This window comes from Staurois parvus, unplaced genomic scaffold (assembly GCF_062004578.1).
Source record: "Staurois parvus isolate SC_StPar_1 unplaced genomic scaffold, SC_StPar_1.0 ptg000503l, whole genome shotgun sequence".
Classification (NCBI taxonomy): domain Eukaryota; kingdom Metazoa; phylum Chordata; class Amphibia; order Anura; family Ranidae; genus Staurois; species Staurois parvus.
The window spans coordinates 265942-284331 of NW_028318299.1; the positions used below are offsets into that span (position 1 = coordinate 265942).

General features: G+C 43.8%; 2 protein-coding genes across 3 annotated transcripts in view; both read left to right on the forward strand.

Annotated features, from left to right (window-relative positions):
• LOC149451947 (uncharacterized) overlaps positions 1–18390 on the forward strand; it is a 92346-nt gene that overhangs the window by 40910 nt on the left and 33046 nt on the right. The gene's annotated exons all lie outside the window — the stretch shown is intronic.
• The window catches only part of LOC149451948 (uncharacterized), a 33698-nt gene continuing 19236 nt past the window's right edge, over positions 3929–18390 (forward strand). The window contains exons 1-5 of the mRNA XM_089689895.1: positions 3929–3985; positions 6886–7164; positions 9046–9237; positions 16911–16939; positions 18170–18235. Of these exons, the coding sequence (XP_089546021.1) occupies positions 6912–7164; positions 9046–9237; positions 16911–16939; positions 18170–18235 (540 nt within the window). The 5' untranslated portion in view covers positions 3929–3985; positions 6886–6911. The remainder of the gene's footprint in view (positions 3986–6885; positions 7165–9045; positions 9238–16910; positions 16940–18169; positions 18236–18390) is intronic.

The window sequence follows — 18390 nt, forward strand, 5'->3', positions numbered from 1 at the left end:
AGCTTATGGAATACTTTCTCTCCTACATATTTTGACATCTGGAGTAGAGAGGAGAATCTAGCGTTTGACTTTTGTCAAACAGGGACAGCCACACATGGATTACAATTCAGCCATTCCCTGCTGAACTGGACACATTTTTATCCATCTATGGCTAGATTTAAACTTTCAGCTGAGGCTTCTGCATCTAGGTCCAATGTCACTCTCATCAAGGATTGGTTCACACCAACATACACTTGCTGCCATGCTCTTTGGATGCATTCCTTTTAATTGACCTGGGGGTTGGTATCTGGTGGTCCCCTTAATTTTAGTTGAAGTTTGAAAATACCGAAAAGCCCCTGCCTGCAAATCACTACAAACACCGGGCCAGGATGTTGGGGAAGAAGCCCTTGTCCTCACCAATTTAGGGTCAAGGTGTTTTGCATGGGACTCGCCCCCTGGCAAGGTAGCCCCTATATTGAGGGCATATGGCCTGATGTGGTTCAGGAGGGAGGGGGGTACACACTTGTTATGCTCCCCCTTTCCTGGCCACCCAGGATACAAGCTTGAATATAGGTCCTCCCTTTTAGATTGTAAGCTCTAATGATCAGGGCCCCCTGATTCCTCTTGTATTGAATTGTATTGTAACTGTACTGTCTGCCCTCATGTTGTAAAGTGCTGGGCAAACTTATGGCGCTATATAAATCTTGAATAATAACAATAATTTGGGGGAAGCCTACACTTTTTTCTTGTTTTCTTTTTTGCATGGTAAACCACTTTAAAATCTATTTCAGACTGAAAAGGTCTGGTATGGAATTTGGGGTGGACTCCACACCTTGTTTTTTCATGAGGTGGAAGTTAAAATCCATATCAGACCTAAAGGGTCTAGTATGAACCTAAATGAGGGATGCATTTTTTTAGTTTACATTATCCCCACTGTGTGTACATATTCACCTTTCCATCAGCAATTTATTATTATTGTATTATATTATACAGGATTTATATATCGCCAACAGTTTGCGCAGAGCTTTACAAAGTGAAGGTAGACAGTTACAATACAATTTGGTACAAGAGGAAACAGAGGGCCCTGCTTGTTAGAGCTTACAATCCCTGGCTGAATTTGCAAAGTGCGAATGAGTCACTAGTTGTTAGGACACTGGCAGGTGCCAGCTCCCTAACAACCAGGAGGAAACTGTCACAATTAGCAGTGCTAATATTACTCACAGTGTAGCTGGAGATTCATTCAGCCTTTTGCACAGGAGAGTCCATAAACTATACACAGTGCAGTGGTCTCCCGCTGGTCGAATATTCATAGCCTACAGTGTCCAGGCTATTTTTTCTAATGGTGAATGTTAACTCTCAAGATTGAATGTTCTTAGGCTATTTTTCTCTTAGGATCTTCAATTTTTAGATGACTGTTCTTATCTCTGCCTCCTGTAGTTTTCTGCAGGCAGTCAGAATTAGGTGGGACCTGCTGGGTCGCTCCAACAGTGCTGCCTTCTGCACAGATTATGTACAGCACTGTCATGATGTCACTGCTATTTTTACAAGTTGTGACTTACTTAACATATGCTACCTATACCATATACAATTCCCCAAATCATGAAAAATAAATAAAGAATCAAAAAATAAAATAATATCAAAAAGTCTCCATAATAAACAATAATCGCCAAATTCAAATCAGTGTATAAAATCATATACTTGTGTCCTTCAAAAATTATAAAGTCATAAAGTGGTAATTCCAAAAAAATCCTGGTGTTTGAGCCTTCCAAGTGACTCCCACGAACAAAGTAAACCTCAAAAAAAGAAAATTTACATAGTGCGTGATCCTTGATAAACCAATATTTAAACAATACACTGTGTAAAAAACACACATGACCACTGACAGTGAAAAAGTGAGTTAATGTGTCAACTGTGACAGTGAATCAGTGCAAAAACGAACATCAAACAACAAGTGTCAATATCTGTGTATACTTCTATTGTGTAAGGAGTAAATACCATTACCAAATTGAAATAATAATCATGCCTTAAAAATCACCAGGGTATGATACAATTCCAAAGAACGCACTCCAAAGAGGAGATCTTTAAGATGTCATCACAGCCTTATGGATAAATCTCCTTGATGTAATCTGGGTAAAGCAAACCTGTATACTCCATACTCCTTCTATGCATACTCCATACTCCTTCTATGCATACTCCATACTCCTTCTATGCATACTCCATACTCCTTTTATGCATACTCCATACTCCTTCTATGCATACTCCATAATCCTTCTATGCATACTCCATACTCCTTCTATGCATACTCCATAATCCTTCTATGCATACTCCATAATCCTTCTATGCATACTCCATACTCCTTCTATGCATACTCCATACTCCTTCTATGCATACTCCATAATCCTTTTAAGCGGAGTTTTCTTCAAAAAATAAACTCAGGCCACCCACTCTTCTTTAGCCGCTGTATTAAAACTGATGGCTCCCGGTATTTGGTAGGTGCATATCCAAGGAGGTTTGAGGAGTGGAGGAGCTATCATTCTCACCTAGGCAAGGGGCAGGTGGAGCTCTTTTGATGGACCTCTTACATTTTAAGAGATCTTAAAATGCTTTTATGCAGTGGTTAATACTCCTTGGACATCTTAGAGCAATGTGTTAAATGTGAGGATCTTCCACATAGCTCAGCATCTCAAAATTTCCTGTTAAGATTACAATTCTTTTATGGCAGAGGTAAAATGTAATAGGTCCATCTGAAGAGCTCCACCCGCTTTTACAAAAAAAAAAAAAAAAAAGGTACAACCACAAGTGTGTGTTTCTCCTTCATTCAAAGGTGTCCACAATAGGCCTGTTCTTTATATAATAGGATGAATTTAGTTTTATTACAGTTAAAAGGGGAACAGAGGTAATACTTATAAGCACTTATACTTACCTGCTCTGTGTAATGGTTTTGCAGACCAGAGCAAAGCTCACGCAACCAATCATTTTCCAGCAAAAATCAATTTTTTTTGTTTTCTTTCTCTTTTTTTAAAAAAAATTTTCCTCACACATGGCTGAATATACTAAGTGAACTTTGCTTCACCTTATTTACTAATATTCATGCTGCAACATTCTTGAAAGTCGCACTCAATGCTATGGAGTTGATTTACTAAGACTTCATTTGGACAAAAACTGGTGCAGCTCTGCATGGAAACCAATCAGCTTCCAGGTTATACAGTCAAATCTTCATTGGGCAGCACAGTGGCTGAATGGTTAGCACTTCCACCTGGCAGTACTAAGGTCATTGGTTCAAATCCCAACCACAGCACCACCTGCCTGGAGTTTGCATGTTCTCCCTGTGGCTGTGTGGGTTTTCTCCAGGTACCCTGGTTTCCTCCCACACTCCAGAGACATGCTGGTAGGTTAATGGCTCCTGTCTAAATTGTCCCTAGTATGTGTATGTATGAATGTGAGTTAGGGGCCTTAGACTGTACGCCCCTTGAGGGTTAGGGACTGATGTGAATGTACAATATATATGTGAAGCGCCATGTGTAAATATACAATGCTACATAAGCACCTGAAATAATTAAATTGACCAAGTTGAAGATGGAAGCTGATTGGCTCCCATGTACAGCTGCACCAGATTCTGACAGCTCCAGTTTCAATAAATTTACCTTTTTTTATATTTAAATATGCCCGAAAAAGTACATGAGCTCCTTTGGGGCAAAGTGACATGTTTTGGCCCCAGTAGACCTCAATGGAAGTGCCTGAAAATTAGTGTAACATGCTTTTTTGTGCATTTTCTTGCCTGGTAACTAGCTTTCCTAGCCCAAAAAGAAGAAGAATGTGCAAAAACTCCAAAAATGCCTGAATGTGCGCTAAACACACGGTCGTCTGTGAGAGTTAAATATTCTCATTGTGGTATGCTCTTCATACAGCATGTCCTCCCTTCCTCCTCCTCCTCTTGCAGTTAGTTTCACTTTCACCAGAATCTTTTCTTTTGTTATCAGGAGAAGACGGGACCCCAACATTCACAGTAAGTTCAGAGATCCTGCAAAGGGGTAACGGGGGGGGAGGGGTAAGATAACAGATCTGACAGGGAGACGCAAAGAAACAGGCTGGGAGGAAACAACAGATATATCTTCATACAACAGGTACAACAATATGCAACACACACAATATTATACAACGTTCTGCAACAGAAATATTATTATACAACAGATACAAGACAGATAGGAAGAGGAGAGACAGGTGGGGGGGTCTGGGAGGGAACAATAGATATATTATTATACAACAGATACATTGGCTAAGTGGTCAGCACTTCCACCTGGCGGTACTAGGGTCCAGGGGCAGACTGACAACTCATGGGGCCCCCGGGCAATAGGGAATCATGGGGCCCCTGTGTCCTTGCCCAAACTCAAAAAAGCCTATGAAAAAGGTACCAGGGGCATCTTATGGGGCCCCCTACTGACCCTGGGCCCTTGGGCAGTGCCTGAGTTTCCAAATGGTCAGTCCGCCCCTGCTAGGGTCATTGGTTCAAATCCCAACCACAGCACCACCTGCCTGGAGTTTGCATGTTCTCCCTGTGCCTGTGTTTCCTCCCACACTCCAAAGACATGCTGGTAGGTTAATTGGCTCCTATCTGAATTGTCCCTAGTATGTGTATGTATATATGGGACTTGTACGCTCCTTGAGGGTTAGGGACTGATGTGAATGTACGATATACACTACTCAAAAAAACAAAAAGCATACTTTGTAATCAGAGTCTAGCATCAAGTCAATGAAACTCCTGGGATATGGATCTGGTCAGGTAAGTAGCAGAGGGGGTTGTTAATCAATTTCAGGTGCTTTGGTGTTAATGAAATTAACAACAGGTGGACTAGATGGGCAACAGTGAGATGACCCCCAAAACAGGAATTGTTTTACAGGTGGGGGCCACTGACATTTTTTTCCCTACTCATCTTTTCTGACTGCACCTGGACCCTACAGAGGTTACACAGGCAGTCCAACTCCTCCAGGATGGCACATCAATGTGTGCCGTTGCCAGAAGGTTTGGTGCGTCTCCCAGCACAGTCTCAAGAGCATGGAGGAGATTCCAGGAGACAGGCAGTTACTCTAGGAGAGCTGGACAGGGCTATAGAAGGTCTTTTACCCATCAGCAGGACCGGTATCTGCTCCTTTGTGCAAGGAGGAACAGGATGAGCCCTGCCAGAGCCCTACAAAATGACCTCCAGCAGGCCACTGGTGTGAATGTCTCTGACCAAACAATCAGAAACAGACTTCATGAGGGGGGCCTGAGGGCCCGACACCCTCTAGTGGGCCCTGTGCTCACTGCCCTGCACCACAGAGCTCAATTGGCATTTGCCATTGAACACCAGAATTGGCAGGTCCACCACTGGCACCCTGTGCTTTTCACAGATGAGAGCAGGTTCACCCTGAGCACATGTGACAGACATGAAAGGGTCTGGAGAAGCCGTGGAGAACATTCTGCTGCCTGTAACATCATTCAACATGACCGTTTTGGTGGTGGGTCAGTGATGGTTTGGGGAGTCATGGAGGGACACACAGACCTCTACAGGCTAGACAATGGCACCCTGACTGCCATTAGGTATCGGGTTGAAATCATTGGACTCATTGTCAGACCCTACACTGGTGCAGAGGGTCCTGGGTTCCTCCTGGTGCACTACAATGTGCGGCCTCATGTGGCGAGAGTATGCAGGCAGTTCCTGGAGGATGAAGGAATTGATACCATTGAATGGCCCCCATGCTCACCTGACCTAAATCCAATAGAACTCCTCTGGGATGTCATGTTTCGGTCCATCCGACTCTGCCAGGTTGCACCTCAGACTGTCCAGGAGCTCAGTGATGCCCTGGTCCAGATCTGGGAGGAAATCCCCCAGGAAACTATCCTTTGTCTCATTAGGAGCCTCCCCCGACATTGTCATTGACATGCATACAAGCACGTGGGGGCCATATAAACTACTGAGGACCATTCTGAGTTGCTGCAATGACATTTCAGCACAATGGACTCGCCTGCTGCATCATTTTTTCACTTTGATTTCAGTCCTCTGTAGGTCGATCATTTTAATTTCCATTAAACGATGGGACATCCTTACATTCCTAACACATCACCCCGTCCATGTCAGTATAGAGATCCATCAGGAGATTTCTCCCCATTAAGATCTGATGGGTTTTCAAAGTCTTCCTTTAATTTTTTTGAGCCGTGTATATGTAAAGTGCTGCGGAAATTGACGGCGCTATATAAGTACCTATAATAAATGACACTGTTGGCTATTAGGTAAATAGTTCTCATATATATTGTTCATATGATTTTGTTAAGAGAATAAAGTAGCATAACCAATTTAAAGTTGAATTCTGGGACTTACAAAAAAAATTCCCTTGCATGCCCCCCCATCACCCTTGTGATGCAGGGGTCAAATGCATGTTATTTCTAGGGTAAAGGAAAGGCTGTATATGTACAATGCCAGATTTATAGAGGAGGTAGCTGGGGACCAGTCACATATCATGAAGGAAGGCTGCGGGAGCATAGAAAAGGCTTTGCATTGTGGAGAGGCCTCACTTGGTGCCCCAAGTTGGATTTTAAAACTACACGCGCCCCCTAACACTACCCTTTCCACAGGGAGAAAGGCAGACTGACAGCATTGTCACTGTATTACCGGAAATTGAAAAATAACAAATCGGCTGGCAGGATCGACAAGTTATAACACTACTGGGGGACACATCATAATTATAATTTTACTTTTTGCCCAGAATTCCATTTTTCCCACTTGCCCCAAGTTCCATTTCATTTTCTGATGTCCTGCTGGGTAAAAAGCTTGAGGTCTTCCGAAGGCACCCTAGAAAGAGGTCAGGAAACAGAAAATGGCCAATTTATATAATAACTCAGTTGGTATTTTTCTATTTTTTTTTACGCAGACTTGTGTTTCCTAGAACATCTACGGATGACACAAAACGTTGGAATATTCTCCAGGTCCGATGAATCTGACTATGCCTGGTTAATGGACCAGCTAAACGAATGCTGTAACGTTCTTCCATTCTACATATCTAATAACAATCGCTATGACCTGATAAAATCCCTCAACCAATGCCAATTGGCCATATTGTATCACAGCAAAAACAGAGGCCGAATTAATATCACCGATGTCACTGATTCCTTCTACGATGACGAGATATGCCTGCTGTCTAACAAACTTGGTAAGTAAAAAAGCCATCTTCAGGCCTAAACTGTCTGCCCCTGCCCCCCACTATTCATCACAGAGCCAGGATATGTACTCAATGGTGCTGGCTACATTGGCCCCCCACTATTCATTGTGATGATAAGCCACAAATGTGCAATTCAGTTGCATTGACCAACACTGACCTACATTAAGGCAGAAAGAAGAATGTCCCTTCATGCTGTATATGTATTGTGGTCAGTATGGAATTACAGTTCCTTTAAAAACAAATTATCCCCCTTGAAATTTCCACATATTGTCATGTTACAAACAAAAATGTAAATGTATTTTATTGGGACTTTTTGTGATAGACCAACACAAAGTGGCACATAATTGTGAAATGGAAGGAAAAAGATAACTGGTTTTCAAAATGTTTTACAAATAAATATCTGAAAATGTGGTGTGCATTTGTATTAAGCAGCCTTTACGCTGATACCTCTAACTAAAATCTAGAGGACCAATTGCCTTCAGAAGTTATTTAACTAGTAAACAGAGTCCACTTGTGTATAATTTAATCTCAGTATAAATCCAGCTGTTCTGTGAAGCCCTCAGAGGTTTGTTAGAGAACATTAGTGAACAAACAGCATCATGAAGGCCAAGGAACACACCAGACAGGTTAGGGATAAAGTTGTTGAGACATTTAAAGCAGGGTAAGGATATAAAAAATATCCCAACCTCTGAACATCTCATGGAGCACTGTTCAATCCATCATCTGAAAATGGAAAGAGTATGCCAGAATTGCCAACCTACCAAGACATGGCCGTCCACCTAAACTGACAGGAGAGGAGAGCATTCACCAGAGAAGTAGCCAGAAAGCCCATGGGAACTCTGGAGGAGCTGCAGAGATCCACAGCTCAGGTGGGAGAGTCTGTCCTTAGGGCAACTATTAGTCGTGCACTCCACAAATTTGGGCTTTAGGGAAGAGTGGCAAGAAGAAAGCCATTGTTGCAAGAAAGCCATAAGAAATCCCATTTTCAGTTTGTGAGAAGCCATGTGGGGGACACAGCAAACATGTGGAAGAAGGGGCTCTGGTCAGAGGAGACCAAAATTGAATTTTTTGGCCTAAAAGCAAAATGCTATGTGTGGTGGAAAACTAACAATGCACATTACTCTGAGCACACCATCCCCACCATGAAACATGGTGGTGGCAGCATCATGTTGTGGGGATGCTTTTCTTTGACAGGGACAGGGAGGCTGGTCAGAGTTGATGGGAAGATGGATGGAGCCAAATACAAGGCAATTTTAGAAGAAAACCTGTTAGAGTCTGCAAAAGACTTGAGACCGGGGCGGAGGTTCACCTTCTAGCAGGACAAGGACCCAAAACATCCAACCAAAGCTACAATGAAATGGTTCAGATCAAAGTATATTCATGTGTGATAATGGCCCAGTCACAATCCAGACCTAAATCCAATGGAGAATCTGTGGCCAGACTTGAAAATTGCTGTTCAGGGAAGCTCTCCATCTGATCTGACAGAGCTTGAGTGATTCTGCAAACAATGGGCAGAAATGTCCCTCTCTAGATGTGCAAAGAGACATCCCCAAAAAGACTTGCAGCTGGAATTGCAGTGAAAGGGGGTTCTACAAAGTATTGACTCCGGGGGAGGGTGGGGCTGAATGCAAATGCTGCCACACTTTTCACAGATTTATTTCTAAAAAATGTTAATCATTTCTCATTTTCCTTCCACTTCACAATTATGTGTTACTGTGTGTTATGTGTTGCTCCATCACATCAAATCCCAATAAAATACATTGACGGTTTTGGTTGTAACATGACCAAATGTGGAGCATTTCAAAGGGGGTGCATACATTTCAAGGCACTGTAGATAAATGATAGACCTGACCCCTTCCCTTCGTATTACAGGACAAAATAAAGTCATAACAGTCATTGATGATCTGGAGGACAGCAGTGAGGAAGTAAAGCAAAGAATCCTGAGCAGTCAGCCCACCCTTCAGAACAAGACTTGTGACATTTTCCTGTTCACCAAAACAGAGAAGCAAAACAAGCAAAAATTGAGAGAGAAAGTGCGGCCGATAATTGACCTGATCCAAAGGGGTACGTTAAGGGTTCCACAACACGTTGATCAGCCTAAGATCAGCCATGAACCAGAACAAGATACTAAAAATCCACAAATATACTCATTTATGCAGAAAGTGGGCACAGTTGTGAAAGTTGCCTTTCAATTGATATCAGCAGGTCTTAAAGTGGAGCTTTTCTCTCCTTCCCTTCAGTGACAAGATGTCAGTGAGCTCCCATGCTGGTGCTGATGCCTTCACCTGGTCTTCTTCTGGGTTAGGGATCCTCAGCCATGTTGAGTGGCCGTGCCAATGTGATGTAACTCCCACGCATGCGCCGTGTAGTGTACTTTTTCAGATAAACAGGCAGGTAAAAATTTTTTATAGCAATCGAAAAATAGTATGTCTCTTCTGCAATACAAAAAAAACTGCCTGCTCACTCATTTTTATATGTTATGTAAAATTCCACTTTAACCCCTTAGTGACGGAGAGGAAAGCAAATATTAATGCCTGAACACAATTTTTCAACTTTGACATGGGTTAGTAAAGGGGGAGTCAGATCGAGAGAACGCAGAACCTGATCCTCCCCCTCCCCTTCCTGTGTGTGTCCCTGTCCACGTCTTTCTGCCCCCTGCTCTGCTGATAGAATGATATGGTTGGTGAGGAGGGAGAGCTGGGAGAGGAGACACAGACATGGTGAGCAGTGGCCGCACTCTGTGATAGACCTGGTTGGACCGTGGTCGCCGCTTACCTCCAACTGTGCGGCTTGATCATTAACAGGCCCCGGATTTGGTGGCCCCGCCCCACCAGGCAAATGCCCAGTGTGCCCTACGGACAGTCTTACCATCAGAGAACAACCCAAAATAAATTCTCCTGTTCCTGACACCCGCAGTGATACCACCTCTGTGTATGTTATTTGTTATTAGTATCTATACTGCGGCCCAGAAACAATAGCGGCCATTTTGGTATTTTTATCCTACGTAAAACACACTGACACTGACACTAACTGACACTGATAATAATTAAAAAATTGCTTTTTAAAATCCTCTCCAGAATATACTGACCCTGATCTTTGACCCTTACCTTGACCCTATCACTAACCATAACCCTTTTGTTTATTTACATCTTTCTCTCCTGCAAGGAAAGACATATACAGTGTATCTATCTCTCCATTAAGAGGAGAAAAAAAACCAGGGGTAGACTGATCACTGTGATGGCCAATCAGACGCTATAACAGTGATCAGGTGACCACAACCAGGAGTTCCCAGTCCCGATCGTTAGTGCCAGACTTCTCGGGGTTCTCGATAAGAGCCCAATCTCTGTGCTGGGAGTGCACTGTGCGGCGCACTTCCAGCACAAAGACGGGTCCGCATATATGCGGCCCCACGGATACCTTGCATGTATAGCTGTCTTTTTTTATGTTTTGAATGAAGATGATGAAGTGTAAAACTCCTGCCCGTTTCTGTGTCCCCATTGGGTAGATTCACTCTCTTTATTTGTCCAAGTCACCATTGTCACTGAGTCAGAAAGTCATAGGAAATCCAAAATTTTACAGTTGTCACCACTGCAGGAGGAAAGCATAAATCTCCCAATGGTGACACCTGTTCTGTTAACAACTGTCTAAGGCTAGGTTCACACCTATGCAGTTTGCATTTGATCCATTTTTGCACATCATTTTTGACACGCTTTTATTGCGTTTTTTATTATTAATTATTTTATTGTTGCTAGGCAGATTAAAATGCATAAAAAACACAGCAAAAATGCACTCCATGATTTTCTGCAGCATTTCCATTGAATTCTAAAGAACGCAAAACACACGGGGTGAAAACGCAGACATGTGAACGTATCCCATAGGAAATTGTGTTAAATGGAATCCTGTGCGTTTCTGCAAAATGCTGCGGAAAATATGAACCTAGGGTTAGACGCCATTTACCTTCACATTTTAGGGAATTCCTCCATTTTCCTGTTGCAGGAGAGGAAGTGAAGGGAAACATTCCCTATCTTGGTTGGATCAGATGCTTTGGAGGTCAGAGGAGAGATCTGAGGTCTCATAAACCCCATATCTCTCCATAAAGAGGACCTGTCATCCCTTGTGATAGCAATAAAGTTGATAGAAACAATTCAATAAATAATAATAAAAAAAATTAAAGTGCCTCCGTCTCCCGTGCTCATGCGCAAAGGTGAATGCATGTCACAATCCCGCATGCATATGTAATGTCGAAACCACACATGTGAGGTATCACCACGAACATCAGTGTGGGAACAATAATTCCAGCACCAGACTTCTCCTAACTCTAAGCTGGTAGCCTGTAAAGGCTGTTAAGGCATTGACTATGGAGATTTTGAGGTACCACAATTGGGCGACATTCCACGGGCATACACAATTTTAACGTGTGATACAGATATGTCTGGTATCTATGTACATCATCTTTTATATTCTACCAAATAATTGGGTGTGATGTTGTGTTTTTTGTACATTACAATACATTAAAGTGTATTTTTTCTCAAAAAATGTGCTTTTGAAAATCTGCAGTGCAAAGTGAGCAGGAGGTCTGGCCCCCTCCTTCCTCCCGTAGTCTACTGGACCAATCAGGATGCGCAGCACTACCCGCACATGCGCAGTGGGCAACACGCTGTCACAGCCTGGTGCCCACAGTTGAGATGCCGGCGCTGTGGAGGATAGAAGGAGACAAGGGATGGCGTTGGTGAGCACATCGCTGGACTCCGGGACAGGTCAGTGTGTGTTTATTAACAGTCAGTAGTTACAGTTTTTGTAGCAGCTGACTTTTAATAAACACAAAGATGGCGGGAACTCTGCTTTAAGTGATATTCCAGCTGTATGTCTCAGGACTCCTCTCTCTTAGGCAGACCAGACACAATACAAATTCTGAACGACAATACACATCGAAAGTGATCATTAGTGCGGTAGCTGCGACATGCGATTTTCATACTGATCCAACACGTTGGGTTTTTTTTTTTCAGAAAACTAGCCAAATTTCATATCATTAATGGGGGAATTGTATTAATTGACATACAACTGTGCATGACCCAGAAGGAAAACAAAAAAAAACATCTGTAAAGAACAATTTTTCATATACTAGCAGGAAATGATATTGAGCTACTCATTTACAAGAAAGCAGAAATTACAGGAAAAAAATAAATTAAAAAAGCAGGCTGCAGCAAGTCTGCTCGATACATGAGGTGTCAATATGTCTGCAAGAAAAGTGGCAAGAACACACGTCTGTGTATGTTTAATGGACCTCATACTTCATATATCAATCAGAAATGGCAGAAAAAACAGCAAGTCTGCTGAATACAGAACACAGTGTCACTCTGTGAATAAATATATATATATTTAAGAGGACACTCAACACAAAATTATGCTGAACAAGCACATATTTATTGTGCCAAAAAAATTATTTATCTTTTTTTTAATTCTGTCATATATGACAGGGTAGACAATGTTTCTATATGAAAATATGAACATCTTCTTTAGAAAAACACATTTTTATTATACAATTGTACAATAACTGTACATTCCTGCAATAACTGAGCATTTGTCCAATTGCAGCGCAATATACACTATATTGCCAAAAGTATTGTCCCTGCCCTCCAAATCATGTGATTCGGGTGTTCCAATCCCCTCCATGGACACAGGTGTATACAATCAAGCCCCTAGGCATGCAGACGGCTTCTACAAACATTGGTGAAAGAATGGGTCGCTCTCAGGAGCTCAGTGACTCCAAGCGTGGTCCCGTGATAGGTGGCCACCTGGGCAATAAGTCCATCCATGACATTTCCTGGCTACTAAATATTCCACGCTCAACTGTTAGTGGGATTATAACAAAGTGGAAGTGACTGGGAACAACAGCAACTCAGCCACCAAGTGGTAGGCCACGTCACATGACAGGGCCGGGTCAGCGCATAGTGTGCAGAAGTCAATAACTAAAGACCTCCAAACTTGGTGTGGCCTTCAGATGAGCCCAACAACAGTGCGTAGAGAGCTTCATGGAATGGGTTTCCATGGCCGAGCAGCTGCATCCAAGCCTTACATCACAAAGTGCAATGCAAAGCGTCGGGTGCTGTGGTGTAAAGCACATCGCCACTGGGATCTAGAGCAGTGTAGATGTGTTCTCTGGAGTGACCAATCATGCTTCTCTGTCTGGCAATCCGATGGGCATGTCTGGGTTTGGTGGTTGCCAGGAGAATGGTACTTGCCTGACTGCATTGTGCCAAGTGTAAAGTTTGGTGGAGGGGCACAAAGCAAGCAAGCTCCATAAAGACATGAATGAGCGAGTTTGGGGTGGAGGAACTTGACTGGCCTGCACAGAGTCCTGACCTCAACAGGACAGAACACCATTGATATGAATTAAAGTGGAGACTGTGAGCCAGGTCTCCTTCCCCCGACATCAGTCCCTGACCTCACAAATATGCTTCTGGAAGAATGGTCAAACCTTCCTGTCACGTACCTGATAGAAGTCTGAATTGACGAGGTCAGCCTCTCTTGTATCTCCAACCCAAGCCCCACTGATGGTGAAACAGATGGTGCCGAGGGACAGGAGGAACACGAGTGCCTGTGGATATTGACTGTGGAACTTGTGGCTGGTGATGGGCATCCAGTCAGGAACAGAGTTGATGTGGGGACGGCCAGCTGGGGTTACAGATGCACTCCACTGGAACTGCAAGATCTGTGTACGTGGCTTGCCGGAACTTCTGATATGCGTGAGGCCGGAACACACCGTGATAACCGGAGCTGATGTAATGACAGACTGGACAGGCACTCGGCAGGACTGTAGAGCCAGGACTGTAGAGCCAAAACTGGAGCCAGAAGTGTAGTCAATGCAATAGCCAGGGTCAGCAACGCGCAGGCGATGAGGTACCGAAACATCAGACAGGGACATGGTCAGGAGCAGGGGCGGACTGACCATTCGAGCACTCGGGCACTGCCTGAGGGCCCAGGGTCAGTAGGGGGCCCCATGAGATGCCCCTAGTACCTTTTCATAGGATTTTTTGGGTGTGGTTTGAGTGTGTGTGAGGACACAGGGGCCCCATGATCCCCTATTACCCGGGGGCCCCATGAGTTGTCAGTCCGCCCCTGGTCAGGAGGAAGCCAGGATCAGAAACTGATGAGCAGAAGCATAAACAGAATCCAAGAGCAGGTCAATGGCAAGCCGGGTCAGTAACTGATACACACAGGATACAGCAGGAAACAGGAACTTAGCTGAAGACCAGTCAGCACTTACAGAGAATAAGAGCTTCCTTTAAATAGCCTGTCTGGTGCCAGAAACAGTGGGCACGCTCCCGCGTGTGTGCACCCGTGCACGCGCATTCCTGCACGCATGCTTGAGCCTATGCTTATTTCTATTAGTCAGTTGCCGTACAGGAATTCCCTTACACTTCCCATAGACACCCTCCTAAACCTTGTGGACAGCCTTCCTATATGGCCTTCTCTAAAACAGCATCTTACGTGATGTTCATATTTTTGTAGACTTTCTCCCGACAATCATAATCCTTCTTCTGGAGAATAGCAACCATGTTGACCATCTCCTCAAAAGTCATGTTGATGGCTTTCTTCCCTCTTCTTCTGGTTACTCTTCTTGTCTCCAGACTTTCCTCAACCCCCTCAAGCTTCTCCACCTCTTCTATCTCCGTTCTTCAGCAGGAGAACTTGTCATGTGCTCTTTGGTGGCCATAATGTCTTCAAATGGGCACGGAGAGGGAGAGAAGAGGCAGAGTCTGTACAGACTGAGAGACTGCTGACCTGTCAGTGTATTTGCTCGCCCGTACAGGATGTACGGGGTGTACGGGATGTACAGGATGTACAGGGTGTATGGGATGTATGGGGTGTACGGGTGTATGGGATGTACGGGGTGTACGGGGTGTATGGGGAATACGGAGTGTATGGGATGTACGGGGTGTACGGGATGTACAGGATGTTCGGGATATATGGGGTGTACGGGATGTACAGGATGTACAGGATGTACAGGATGTTTGGGATATATGGGGTTTACGAGATGTACGGGATGTACAGGGTGTATGGGATGTACGGGGTGTATGGGATGTACGGGGCGTACGGGGTGTACAGGATGTACGGGATGTATGGGGAGTATAAAATATATGGGATATATGAGCAAGCAGATATACTGACAGGAAGATTCAATGAACTACCACTGCACTCTACAGCCGCTGAGACTTTTGGGACTGTGAATGAGTGGGGGGAGAAGATATCCCGTTAGCTGTCAAAGGTGGTAGTGGAGGCCGGTCTGATCATAACATGTTACAACCTGAATATGGGTGTAATATGTAACATGTTATGAAAGGTGAACGTATCTAAGCAAAAGGTTTTCCACGGGGAATATAGGTTGTGTTTGTTGCCGTCAAAGACCACCAAGCTTTATTTCTGTTTCTATTTCAAGGACTGTTATGGTATTTAAATTTAATTAATTTATTTGTGAGTAAAAGGCTGCAATGGCAATTTTGACTCCAAATCTGGTTCTGTTCCTATATTGTATATTTGGGGTGGGGGGGTGGCCTAGCAGGCTTGGGGTAAAGATTGGAGGGCATCTATTCTACACTTGTCAAGGAAAGAGAGAGAGTGAGAGGAAGAGGAAAAGAGAGAGGGAAGAAGACGGAGGGAAGAAGAGGGAGAGAGAGGGAAGAAGAGGGAAAGAGAGGAAAGAAGTGGGAGAAAGAGAGAGGGAAGAAGAGGGAGAGAGAGAAGAAGATGGAGAGAGAGAGAGAAGTAGAGGGGGAGAGGGAAGAAGAGGGAGAGAGGAAAGACAAGGGAGAGAGAGAGAAAGTGAAGGAGAGAGAGAGAAGTAGAGGGAACGAGAGGGAAGAAGGGGGAGAGAGGGAGTGGGAAGAAGAGGGATAAAGAGAGGGAAGAAGAGAGGGAGAAAGAGAGAGAGAGAGAGAGGGGGGGGGAAGAGAGAGAGAGAGAGAGTGAGAGTGAGTGAGGGTGGGGGAGAAAGAGAGGGAAGAAGAGGGAAAGAGAGGGGAGAAGAGGAAAAGAAAGTGAAGAAGAGGGAGATAGAGGAAAGAAGAGGGAGAGAGAGATAGGGAACAAGAGGGAGAGAGAGGGGGAGAGAGGGGGTAAGAGAGAGGGAACAAGAGGGAGAGGGGGGGAAGAAGATGGAGAGAGAGATGGAAGAAGAGAGAGGGAGAAAGAGAGAGGGAAGAAGAGGGGGAAAGAGAGGGAAGAAGAGGGAGAGAGAGGTGGAAGAAGAGGGAGAGAGAGAGATGAAAGAACAGGGAGAGAGAGAGAGGGAGAGAGAGAGGGAGAAAGAGAGAGGGGAGAAGAGGGAGAAAGAGAGGGAAGAAGAGGGGGAGAGAGATGGAAGAAGAGGGAGAGAGAGAGATGAAAGAAGAGGGAGAGAGATGGAAGAAGAGGGAGGGAGAGAGATGGAAGAAGAGGGAGAAAGATGGAAGAAGAGGGAGGGAGAGAGATGGAAGAAGAGGGAGAGAAAGAAAAGGAACTCATAATAGTAGTCAGGCTTGAATGAATACAGAGACATAGCATATCTCCTAGATTGTAAGCTCCCAGGATCAGGCCCTCCTATCCCTCTTGTATTGAACTGTATTGTTGCTGTATTGTCTCCAGTTATATTGTACAAACACACTCTGCAATGTTTCTGCTCCAGTTTTTGTTCCTGTTTTATTATTTTGTTCCTTCAGTTGCATTATGACTATTTTATTGTTATATTTCCATTCTAGCTAAATTGGGGCCCATCCCACTTCACTATGTAAGTACCTGTTTGTACATTTACACCCAGGAAAGACATAGTGCTAGACAATCAACTTGCAGCTATGGGATTACGGATCAGGCTACTTAAACGTTCAACGTCTTCCTTAGCACAGGAAGTGAGATAAAATTGCCCCAGCAGGCACTCTTGCTGACATTTTTTGCTCTTCTCTAATTAGTTCTTGTTCAAGATGTTCACAACAGAAAAATGTATTTTGCTTCTATTTCATTTGATAAGTAAATAATTTAGTTTCATCATAATTATTATGTTGAAACGATTCCTTTTTGAAACGATTCGTTATTTCGGGAGAGTATATATTCGTTGTATGGAATCAATTCATATTTTCAGAAGTTCTGTTATTCTTTTGTTATATCTGAAAATTGGCTTTATTAGCTTTAACATATTTAATTAATATGTATTAATTCATTAAATTAATTCCCTCATTCCAGACTGACCTTGTTTGTTGGGTGTCACATATACAAATTAAATGCGGTGAAAGAGGTGGCATGTGGAGAGGAGAGACATAAGAGGTGGAGGAATATAAGGGACACGTAGGGTGGAGGAACATAAGAGACATGATAAATGGAAGGATTTTGGGGCATAGGAGGTGGAAAGTCATAAGGGGTAGAGGAACATAAGAGACCTGAAGGGTGGAGGGATATGGGGGACATGTGAGGTGGAAACACATAAGGGGTGGAGGAACCTAAGGGGCATGGAGAGTAGAGGAACATAAGAGACCTGAGGGGTGGTTGGACATGGAGGACATGCAAGGTGGAGAGACATAAGGGGTGAAGGAACTTAAGAAATAAGAGGGGTAGAGGAACCTAAGAGACATGATGGATGGAGGGACTTGAGGGACATGCGAGGTGGAGAGACAAAAGGGGTGAAGGAACATAAGGAACAGGAGGGGTAGAGGAACTTAAGAGCCATGAGGGGTAGAGGAACATAAGAGACATGATAGATGGGGGGACTTGGGGGACATGGGATTGTGAAGTGTAAAGACATAACGGGTGAAGTAACATAGAACATGAGTGATGAAGGAATAGAAGAGACATGGTGGATGAGTGAAAGAACATAAGGGACATAAGAAGTAGAGGAACCTAAGAGAAAAGATGGATAGAGGGCCATGGGGGACATTTGGGGTGGAGGGACATGGGGGACATTTGGGGTGGAGGAACATGGGGGACACGTTCACTATCTTTTACATAAACTATATGTTTTATTATGCAGGTACCCGTCATATTGTTTCCTTTGTGGATCTTCTTTTCTATTGGTGAAAACTCTTTCCTGTATTCTGTAAGTATCTAAAATATTATATTTACAGCAGTAGGCTTTTAAAACAATTGTGAGCAAAAGAAGATCTGTAACTCAAACAGCTCAACACACACTGCAATGTCAAGAAGTCATTGATCTGTCAAGTGAGATAGATGAACTGTTGGTGATGGCCAACA